The sequence below is a fragment of the Phaenicophaeus curvirostris genome, chromosome 1 (genome assembly GCF_032191515.1).
Source record: "Phaenicophaeus curvirostris isolate KB17595 chromosome 1, BPBGC_Pcur_1.0, whole genome shotgun sequence".
Taxonomy (NCBI): Eukaryota; Metazoa; Chordata; class Aves; order Cuculiformes; family Cuculidae; genus Phaenicophaeus; species Phaenicophaeus curvirostris.
This window is the reverse complement of record NC_091392.1, coordinates 16946359-16958236: the sequence shown is the minus strand read 5'-3', so window position 1 is coordinate 16958236 and position 11878 is coordinate 16946359. Positions and strand designations below refer to the sequence as shown.

At 35.0% G+C, this 11878-nt stretch overlaps 1 protein-coding gene across 1 annotated transcript in view; it reads right to left on the bottom strand.

Annotated features, from left to right (window-relative positions):
• Positions 1–1817: 1817 nt before the first annotated feature.
• TBC1D22A (TBC1 domain family member 22A) overlaps positions 1818–11878 on the bottom strand; it is a 171424-nt gene continuing 161363 nt past the window's right edge. Inside the window, exon 13 of the mRNA XM_069849907.1 lies at positions 1818–5067. Within this exon, the coding sequence (XP_069706008.1) occupies positions 4939–5067 (129 nt within the window). The 3' untranslated portion in view covers positions 1818–4938. The remainder of the gene's footprint in view (positions 5068–11878) is intronic.

Sequence of the window (11878 nt, the reverse complement as noted above, 5' to 3'; positions counted from 1 at the left end):
GTAAGTGATAGCTGGATAAGAAATTTCTGGAATAGAGTGGATTTGGCCTCAAAATGCAGATGTCACATAAATGAAATCTCAACTGTGAAAGATACGTAAAAAAATAAAAGTAAATAAGTACACTAAATCTTGATCAATCTGATAACAAAGGCAGACCAATGGACATTGCAGTAGGCTGTAGTTTAGACTTTTATCTCCATACATGCGGGTAGAAAATTCAGATTTTAATTTTCTATGTTGAGGAAGTTTGATTGCCAGCATAAATGTGGAAGTCCAGTTCAAATAACTATGCTTTTCTGATGGTCTACACAAATTCTCATTTGGAAGTTTATAGGAAGTTCTTTTGGGAAAAAAAAAAAAATCCAAGTTTCAGAACACTGGTTTCCAAGAGGCTTTCTGTACTATCGCATCTCTCTCAGCCTCCTATTTCTGGCACATGTTTTGACTCAAATGTGGAATGTATAGAATAATTTGAAGTGTTAAAAGGGTCTTTGATACAGTGCCATAGCAATTTAATTATTTACACCAGTGCTGTCTCAGCTACACGAGGCTCAAGGAATTACATGGGATGCAAGATTTTAGCTTTAACTTACAAAAATGCAAATGATCTGGAATTAAATTGCTCAGGAACTTCACTCTCCATCATACAATGATTAGCAGCACTTGAGCTGGAGTTCTTTCCCATGGCACGGCATCCTGTCTGAGTAATTGTTGGACTGGGGCCTTTTTCACCTCACCTCCTTTTCCTATATCCAAAGAATTTGAAGAACATTCTTATCTTCCTCCCAATTCTGTTTTCAAGGAGGAAGTGACCTGAAGTGCAGATCTGATTTCTGGAATGTCTTTTCTGTTGCACTTCACACTTACACGTGTGGGATATCTTCCCCAGGGCATAAGACAGATGGCTTTTGTACAAGAAAATCAACAAATACCTTTCAGCTATGTCTCCTGTCTCCCAGAACATTCCATGAGAGACCTTGGGACCTTTACTCCACGTTCTTGATTTCTTCTGCATTTGAAAAAGTAATTTCAAAAATCTCCCCTTACTGATTTTCTGCAGGACCTTCAGGAGATAACAGCAGGTGAAGAAATGCAGATTTTATTCAAGGTGAGAAACCAGCATGATTACAGTTCATTGTCACTCAAGTATGCGACAGAGAAATTGCCCTTTGCATCCCCACATCTCTATTTCCCTGAATGCTGTGTGTAGTTTTGCCTCCCACATAAACAGGCTTGTATATTTTCTCATCACTCATCTGGATTACTGGAAGTCTCCAACTAGCCTCCCTGTACATATGGGAAGCTCAGGTCCCTAATGTCAGGACATCTGCCCTTGCTTATCTACTTAAATAATCCTCAAGTTTCCAGATCTTATTGATCCTATTCACTACCTTTTAGTGATTCCCTCATGGAGCTGAAAGTTTGTCTCCTTCTTCACCTCCAGAGATGAAAAGAATTCTGTACCTCTTTTGTTTCCATTGCCATGATTTGTTCCACCTGCCCCCCTGGTTTAATTCTTCTGTGGTATAAAATTTATCTTCATCTGCTCTTTGCAGAAAATGCTTAGTACCTTGCATGTATATGGTATGTGCAGAGACACACCTTTAGGAGTTGTCTATCTTATTAACTTGCAAAACTGACAAGATACAAAGAGAGAGAATTGCAGAAATGAAACTGAGAACGGAGGTTTTGCTAGTGCATTTGCTTTTGTGATATAGGGGATTGAGACCATAAAATATAAAACACACCAAACCCAAGCTTTGATGTACTATGCAATGTGCTTGATGAAAACAATTAAAAAAACTTTCCACTCTATATTGTACTTCATAAATATGCATTTATTTCCATATCTTTCATCAGTTTTACAGTTTTAACCAGTGCCTCAGTGTTAATATTTGTCAGACGCATATAATGGAACTTCAGATTTCTATATTCTGTAGTTCTAAAGTTAAAAAGAAATTCCTGGGCGTTTCCATAAGGAACTGACCCCAAAAATAATGAAACTAATTACTTATAACATAATACAGAGTTACATGAGATTTCAACTTACATTTCTAACCTACTCCATGTACTGTATTTACATTTTAACTAATTTATTATTTACATTTTTCAAATACTGTAGTCATAAATCTTTCTATATTGTACATTCTTGATTAAACTTTTATTACAGAAATTCTTTAACACACGTTTTAGACAATACAATTCCAATATTTCACATGAATTCTATGAAATTACTGCCCCATTTCACTAGTTATGTGTCAAGATGCCTCCTTCATAAGAAAATACATTGTAAAAAGGAATTTTATAATACTCGTAATCTTGAGGTTTGAAAAAAATAACTACATGGGATATAATAATGATAACATTATCTCCTTTTCTATGTAATATTTTGTTTGGAATGACATTTTACCTGAGATGTAAAAGTGATGTAAGGTGATTTTTGGTTTTGTTGTTTTATTTTTTTAATAAAATGAAATATTTTATGTAAATCTTAAAATACGGAAAATTTGAAATTTTACATAAATGGTGGCCTTCTGTTTACTGAAAACTATTCTTATCTGTATAGATATATAAATTCAATTTATATATCTATATCATATTTTCCAGAAAAGTTCATATCTACATAAATAAGCATTGTTACTATACTAGGAAACTTCCCAATATCCTTAAAAAGCAATGTGCTCAAGTACAATATTCAGCTTCTGACACAGACACAATAGTAAATTTGACCTCTAATGGCAATACTTACTTCCAAGGAAAATAAGAGGTACCTGTAGAATTTGGAAGACATGGTAGACAACTACAGTGGACCCAATGAAGGGAATTTAATATATCCAGTTCCATAAATACTATGCAGGAGCATCTTACACAGCAGACAACTTTGGGTCAACTTTCCATGTTACATGTAACTACCTAAATAACATCTTGATAGAAAAAAGTTAATTATAGAAAACTCTTACAACATCGTACATATAATGCTGCGTGTCTTGTTATAATAATATGCTTTTCTATTAACAAACGATTGTAGATACTAAGTTTAAAGCAAATCGTCAAGAATTTCAGGTTTCTTTTATTCTGTTATTGGTAGATATTCAGTTAGGCACAATATGACATTCTTTGTAAACATAAAGATAAATCTGCATACATTAGACATTGAACTGAAGTTACAGAAAATAGTACACACACATTTAAGAAAAACAGATCCACTACACATTCTAGATACAAATGTAGCAGTATAGGAGGCCTTAACTTGTATCCTTCACAACTGAAAATGCCAATGGAACAGAAATGCACCTTAGTCACCAAACACTCCTGCTTCTGAATTAATTTGAGCTTTTCTCTTCTGTCAATGATTTAATATAGTTTTAAAATATAGATTTCATAATCACATGTTGCTAAAAATGCATTTTATTCTATTTATCCTGAAACAACTAATTATTATAAAGTCAGAACTAAGGCCCCAAAATCACATCTAGAAAGCTTTCTTCAAAATATGTAACTACATATTTTTAAGAACTTGAAAATAATTTTCCAATAAGAAGTCATAAGAGAAAACCTCTTGAAGATCTTTTATTTTCAAACTTAGAAGTGCGCTATTTCCTCTCAATGTTGTGCTACTTGAGAACTGAACTGAGGAATAACAACTCTGGACTTCCAGTTTATTGCTGGAATAACCCATAATAACCTGTACATATATGGTAGGCACAAATTAACATCAGCTATTTACATCCAATAAAGCAACATCAGGATTCTTATTTGAAAAGATTTCTTGAAAATATAGTGCACTTAAATTATAAAAGTTTTAAGGAATTATTCACTATTCCATGATTATATGAAAAAACACTATCTTCATTCTATAAAGTCACAGAGGATTTTTATTCTGCTAATGATGCAAGAGTGATCTGAGTATACAGTTACTGTTATTGGGAACTATCTTCTCATTTCCTCTGAATAATCAGAAAAAAAGGTATTAAATTATTAAACAAACAAGCTTTGGAAAGATATATTAATTTTCCTTTTCTAACATCCTAGAAATGGAGAATAAGGCAACAACTGAGATAAAAATATATCTTGCTTTGTAAACCAAGCTTTTTAACATGTTTCTTAAAAGTGAACTTTCATGCTGAAAAACTGAAAGACCTAGAAAGAAAAGCTGTAATTACTTTGACAAGACCACAACTTCTAATTCATTCGATATTTTTAAAACCACTCCAAAATATATAGAAAGGGATTTATTTTAGTATTACAGATGTGTCTTAAGCTTTAAGTGACTCCTTTATATAGCTAAAAAGCTTCTACAGCACCATGCAAGACTGAGTAATGTTTAGAAAATGTCACCAATTTCTATTGCACCCTTCTCTACTCCTCTATGACTGAAGTATGCTAACATAATTCCATGGAAAAACAACAGATAACGTGTGAATATCACTGTCCTCCAAGTTATAATCAGACCTCAAAACACAGGTGTTACTGTCTTATTTGGTCTTTACAACTATGAAAAGTTCTCTTCCTTTCATTTGAATTAAAGAACTTTTATTGACCAAAACTGGCTGAAAAAGTCATGGCACATGACAGCGAAGAAATGACAAAATCATTCCATAAGCAGTTTTCAGTCTTAGCTACACACAGAACTTACTCGATATAAATTAAACCCACTGCAATTCTCCTAATTAAAGGAAAAAAGAAGAAGATTATGTCACAGACTTGTGAACTCACTTTTCATGCCAAGCAAAAAAGTTCACTTTTAAGTTCATTACAATGTTCAATATCCTGCTTTGTCCATTTCTTTGGTAATCTGTTCTCATTCTGAAAATTCTAACAGAACTTTAACGGTCACCTTATTTCAAATGAATGAGCAATGAGTTGAAAGCACAACCAGAATAACATGCCATAATACTGCAGAAAATGTTGTTCTTAATGATTTCTGGCTCTTTATATTCATTTCTTGTAATGATTTGGGGCATCTGCAAATGCAAACTTCAGTCTGTAGGCCTCTGCTAGGAGTACACTAATTTCTTCATTTCCCCAGTGTACTGTGGGCAAATTTTGTAAAAAGATCAACAATTCCTAGATGGAGAGAAAAGAAAAAAACCAACAAACAAATCAATATTTTTTTAAAATACCAGTGTAATAGCAAAGTATTACTTATACAATGATTACTTATAAGCACTCATATTGCACCTCAGTATTCCAAGCAAACCTGAGATCCCATTAAATCTAGTGATTTTCCTGTAACTTTTATAGAAATACCTGCCATTCAATCTTTCAGTTGAGAAACTAAATTGATTAATTAATTTCAGCTGAAATGTGGTTATTTTCTAGTTTTCAGAAAAAAACGAAATTAAAAAAAGTCACTCTTGCTCAGTAAAAGCAATGAGTGAAAGAAAGCAGTATCGCCCAAGCGTGTAAATGCTACGCACTGGCACTTGCCGTTGTATGATTACACCATTACTAGTGCCCCAATCATGGATGGAGACCTCTTGTTGTAGTCAGACACACAGGAACTCATACAGTATGAGCCAGAATAATCCCATTAGACTTCTAGGAGGTAAACAGCATTAGCACATTCATTTTCTAGCCGGTAATTGAGATACAATGTTCATGAGTATTGGAGTCACTAGAACTTACTAGAACTTTGATGCTGATCTTTTTAAATCCAAAAGGGTTTAACACAGGACCCAGTTTTTAGTAAAAGTTGCCATATTTCCTACATTATTTTGGCACCTTAATATTTCTTATACACTTGCCAATTCCAACAAAGCTCTAGAAGTTTTCATGTACTGTTTTGCAGATAGTTCTTTAAAAATTCAACGTGTATCTTCCACATTTAAGATCTTCAACGTACTTTCAGTTTGTAACATCTGTTGCTGAGATAATGTCAATATGCCTATGATAGGTATGAAAAAGTAGGATACCAAACACTTCCTCTTTAAGGAGCAATAAAATATGAATTTAATTTTTAATACCTTAGATGTTTTATAACATTCTAATGAAGTAGGCAATAGGCAGACACCTACAGACGTAGTTGCTGACTACATTGCAGAAGTGCTAAAATTATCTTCCTTATTTTTTTCACATGTAGACATAAGAATATCTGACTTCTGGTGCTGCTGCTTTCTAAATATGCCTTATATAGAATACAGGAAACAACAGTTCTATTTCTTTCAATATTAATTTTACAGCAATACAGATAAAATTAATCAATAAAAGTAATTTCAAATGATAATTTGAATTTGAAAGGTCCTAAAATGTGGATTCCTGATTATGTACCGCATATGTTTTACTGTAGCAGCATGGTATTGGCAAATATGCCCAAGCCTCCTGTTGGCCAAAACTGCAGGATTGTAGCTCTGTGCTGAACTGTGATGTACAGGATCAAATTCTACTGAATGCACTTTGTAGAATCTTTCACAAGAGTTACTTGAAAAATGTTTGCTTCCTATCCCATAACTGGATGGGCAAAAGGGCAATATATCTATCTGCCTTGTTGTTTATCCAAAATATTGCTGGATACAACTTGATAAAAAAATTTCCCCTCACCTTAGATGTTTCCTCTGATGTTCTGAGAAGAAGTCTCCAACACTGACATAAAAATTACCTACTTGACTCCCACCTCAATTCTTAGCCATGGTTTCCTACTCTTTTCTGGTTTCTTGTCTCTGCAGGTCTATTTTCCTACAGGTCAGTTTTTCCTCTCTTGTATTAGATTTAGGGAAAACTCATTTCCAAACTGCCAAAGCCCAGGAACGGAGATAATAAAGAGCTCACTGGGATAGTGCATGTATGTTCAGTTCCGATAACAGCACCAAAATCCACTCTGACTGCCAGCAGCACAAATGATCAAAATCTTATCTGTACGCTGAAACTTGCTACCTGTGAGAGGACTTCTCTTTGGGATACCATCTACTACAAATTATCTCCTAAGTTCATGCAAATGGCAACTTTATAAAGCTTGTAATTTGACAAAACTTGGCAAGTTTGTTCTTTAAAAATAAATGGTGACTCAAAAGCCCACAAATCCTCAAACAAAACAAAAAAAGGTTCCCTAGGCCAACCATTAAATTCATATTTCAAACTTTCCAAACAAAAGATCACCTGGAGATTCCCTGTCTCACACTTTTAATTGCTTTGACAAAAACATTCCTTAAAATGTAAGTTGTGACAAAGCATTGATAGGGAAGTTTGTGGATGAGTTACATCACACCCAACTGAATGTGTTATAAAGCAATCTTAGGAATAAGTGCAGTTGTTAAACTTGCTTCTATTTCCTAGGTGCTCTATTTTTGCAGAAAAAATGCAGACAATTTGTGCACATTTTTATATGTGTAAGCATGTGCATATGAATATTTTTGTATTAATGTGTTTGCCAAGATTTATTCTAAAGAGCCGGAACAACTAACAAGGAATGCAAAAACCCACAACCATTACCCTGCTCTAAATCACAATCCTGCAGCATCATGTGCAAGTACACAATGAAATCATTGTTCTTCGCAAGGGTCTTATTTTCCTTGTCCCGCCTCCTCCCTCCTCTGCGCCTGCTTTCATGGAACATGGCTGGAGAAGCCCTTACCAAGGACTGTGTGATATCAGGAAACAGCAAGTAGCAGAAATGAACAAGAAATAGTTTTTATTTTGTGTATGAAAGAATGACTTGGGCTGGATCTATTTCACGGTCTTGCTATACTGCTTCTTGTAATATGAAACTAGAAAAGACATAAGTTGAGCAGCACTACATTTTTAATTACAAATAATAAGTAATACTACAAAAGAGTTACCATGAGCATGTCTCTATTACACTTGAGAGAGCACATTTTTAATAAAGTGTTATACAACTCCCCAAATCTCACTTTTCTTTTTTAATTCAGTTATGCTGATAACTGTAATTAACAAATTAGCAGCGCAGAGTAGGAAGGTTGTGTGGAGGGATGATAAATGACTACCTACATGAAATTTTTTTTTTTCTTTTAAAAAGTAACTTTCAGCCAGCTCTAAGACACAGCAGTGAATTAAATGAGTACTGTGAAATTAGCTGTTGCACTGTTTGCAGTGCCACGACTTCACTGGGTCAGACTTTTGGTGCAAAGTGGTACACGATTCATATTGCTTGAGCCACGTTTTGGTTTTCCTTTAGGCTACTGTTCAAATAAAACTGGCCGAAACTAATCCTTCAGCCACTGGAGAACTGTGAGCCTTCTAGCAGACCTCAGCATTTTTACTTTGTAGAACATCTAATTGGATGTTGCGACCAACACCCGCCTGTACATAAAGTACTATTACGTTATTCAACAGCTAGTGAACAAAAGCTAAACTGTTTCAGCATGAGATTAGAAAGGAGTCTACACTGGTGACATAGTTGGTCTGCTACATCAATTGTTTCTGTGGCAACTGCGGATGTTTTTCAACCTGGGAAATGTTGCTACACTTCTGTGAAACATAATTCTTGTAGATGAATGAATTCTACTTATATATTCAGTTTTGACAGTAAGGTGATCATACTGGATATGCATTTCAGAAAATTATTTTAAAGATATAGATTATTATCTTAAAACCTTCTATATATTCACTTTCAGAAACATCTGAAAACTCAATGATTAAAAAAGGAAGTAAAATAACAGTTACTCATATTAATTTTGTCATAGTTACCTGTCCAAAGCACTAAAGGTACATCATCTTACAGAACAAACCACATCTTCTAAAACTAATTTAGTTTTAGAGGTTTGTTTGGAAATGACACATTGAGAACCAGAAAAATCACATTATTTTTTTTCTCCCAGAAGACACAGCATGGTAGCAGGAGAAATCAGGTGTTCCAGGCTTAAGGTTGGAAAGGTCAAACTATTCAACCTTATGCTCTTTGTGGGACATGTAAAAACCATTTATATCCATATCTTCATTATCCATACATATTATTCATTAAATTTATGGTGTAGCTCAAATCTGAAATAGGACTATTGGTGAAGAACTAGCTTAATAATTACGTGATTAACTGCAGATTTATTAATAATTTTAATCAGAACTGAATGTATAAATAAAGGGCAGAGTAACCCATTGACCGTCCAAGTCCACTTCTGTTTTAGTGGGCATTTTACCACTGTTATCATGCAAAAAGGCTCATGTCTTAAGTGCTCATCAAAACCTAAGACTGAAACTGAATAGTGAATATGTGTTACGAATCCAAGTGAAATAACTGGTCAAAGACACACTACTTAAGTGATTTTTCTAAAAATAACGCTTATCTTCCTGTGCTCTATTAAAGAGCTTTAAAATTGGCTCAGCTAGAAATAAATCTTATATCTTCTTAAAAATAAAGTAGAATTTGGCAAAAATCCTACTAATGAAAATTTCATTTTTTTTAACTGCTAAACAAAATCATGCTGCATTTATTGTTGTCAGAATACAGTGCATTCTCTGAAAACAACAAGCAACAACACCTCCCCCAACCAGGCAACCCAAAATCCAAAAGAAACAAAAAGAATCCAGTCTTTGGATTTGAAGAAATATGCAAACATACACTAATTAACAGTTACAAGACCACCTGAGAAGTTTATCATTAAAAGTTTAGCATTTACACTTACAGAAGGGCAAAGACTACCAAGAGAACAGTGACTCAAGAGTATTCATGTATTTTTGATCATTCTTCTTTCTTCTCCAACAGATAAAGCAGGAGCCACTAGATTCCATTTGTAAGGCATTCATGACAACTGCTTGAATTAATTTTCCTATTCACATTGAGAATTTAAATACGAGACTCTCTTTGAAATACAATGAATAACAAACTTGAATTAATATTTACCGTTAAAATCATTATTGACTATGTTTCAGAAAATTTAGTCCAAAAAGTAATATTTGTAAAATATTTCTGCAAGAACTTAATTTTCTGTTAAATTTAAATGATATCGCAATGCCAACTGGCTTAGGAAGCAGGGCAGCTAATAGGTCATCAGCAGAGTTGGGTTTTCTTAAATCCTAGCCCAGTGTCTTTATATTTTGGTTGCATTTACAACAAATGCACTCAAAATTACGCCCTTTGCATTTGGCAAATAGAGTGCCCCAGTTTCAGACGATTCCTACTGCACTGCCAGCTATATTTGTCTCTTGAACTAAGGCCCAGCCACCTGGCCTAACCCACCAGCACAACTTCCGTTCTGTCTGTGTGTGGCATTTTCCCTCTCATGCCACACTGTGAAGAGACATTTCCAACCCCCCTTCTTTCTTGTCATTCAGGCAGTGGCAGGTTTCTTCCTGTGAAGAGTTACACCTACTTGAGGCACATACAACCAGCAGCTAATTCCTCATCTGTGAAGGGAGACCTCATTGCTCTCTACAACTACATGAAAGGAGGTTGGGGAGAGGAAGGTGCTGGCCTCTTCTCCCAAGTGACAAGGGACAGGACAAGAGGGAATGGCCTCAAGCTCCACCAGGGAAGATTTAGGCTGGACATTAGGAAAAAATTTTTCACAGAAAGGGTCACTGGACACTGGAACAGGCTACCCAGGGAGGTGGTTGAGTCACCTTCCCTGAAAGTGTTTAAGGGTCGGGTGGACGAGGTGCTGAGGGGCATGGTTTAGTGTTTGATAGGAATGGTTGGACTCGATGATCTGGTGGGTCTCTTCCAACCTGGTGATTCTATGATTCTATGAGTAATTTTGTTTAATTAAAAAAAACCAAAACACACACACACAACCCCCATATTAATTAATCCCTATTTAACTTTCACCTCTGTTTAAAATTGAGAGAAAAATAAGAGTATTTTCAAAGCAGGAAAAAACTTAAAATTGTAGGGAATGAAACAACAGTGATTTCTTTCTTGCAGTAGTCTTGACTGACCAAGTCTGCTCTGAGAAATCACAAGGCTCCGTGGGCAGGAGCAACAGCTGGCGAAGAGGAAGAGGTACTACCCACAGAAGAGGAGAAACTATGTACTACTTAGATTTGCCTCTCCTTCCAACCAAATACAAGAAAAAGTTAAGAGATTTTAGCACAAGGCCACTAACACGGTTAGGGGGCTGCAGGAGATGTTATAACATGAGAGCGGGAGAAAACCGTGGGTCATCTCAGCTGGGAGAAGAGAAGGCTAATGCAGGATCTAAGAGCTGTTTTCCACTACATACAGTGAGAGTTATAAAGAAGGAAGAGGGGCCAAGAGGCAATAGTAACAAGTTAGAGCTCAGCTGTCATATGAAAAAAGCCCTTCGCAATGATGATGCTTGAGCAGCTTGCCAGGGAGACCACAGAATCCATTCACTGGGATTTTCACAACTTGACTGAACAAGCTGCTCTAGCTCTGGCGTTATCCTGGCTTTCAGCAGAACATTGCACTATGGAGCTCCCTTCCACACTGAGATTTTCTAGTATTTTATTTTTTTTTTTAAAGATATGGGCTTAATTAGAAAAAAAATCCAAAAGCACAACAAAAAAGCCTGCTAAACCTATTTACTAATTTAGTCAATTTGAGGAAACAATAAAGTTATGCTTCCTAACACTTTGACAGATGTATTTTTCTTATCAGGAATGAAAGGATATATGGGGCTGGTGTAGCAGTGTTGCTGGGTCATACTATGAAAAAAATTAAAAAACTAAATACCAGGCTGATTTCTTAGTACAGCAAAAGATCTAAGCACAAAATAAAGTATTTAATATCCTTTGTACGAGATTTTGGGTTTATGTTGATGTCTTTAAACCACAACTCTGAAATAATTCTTCAGCACATTTGAAATCTGCAATTTTTATTACCAAAAAAGCCCAAACTCTTTTATACAATTTCACTCCTTGTATTTGTACTATTTTAATTGTATTTGGATTTACATGATACTCTACATACATGTTTTTGTAAAATATCCTAGAATATGCTAAAACACTTTATATAGCATGCTCAACC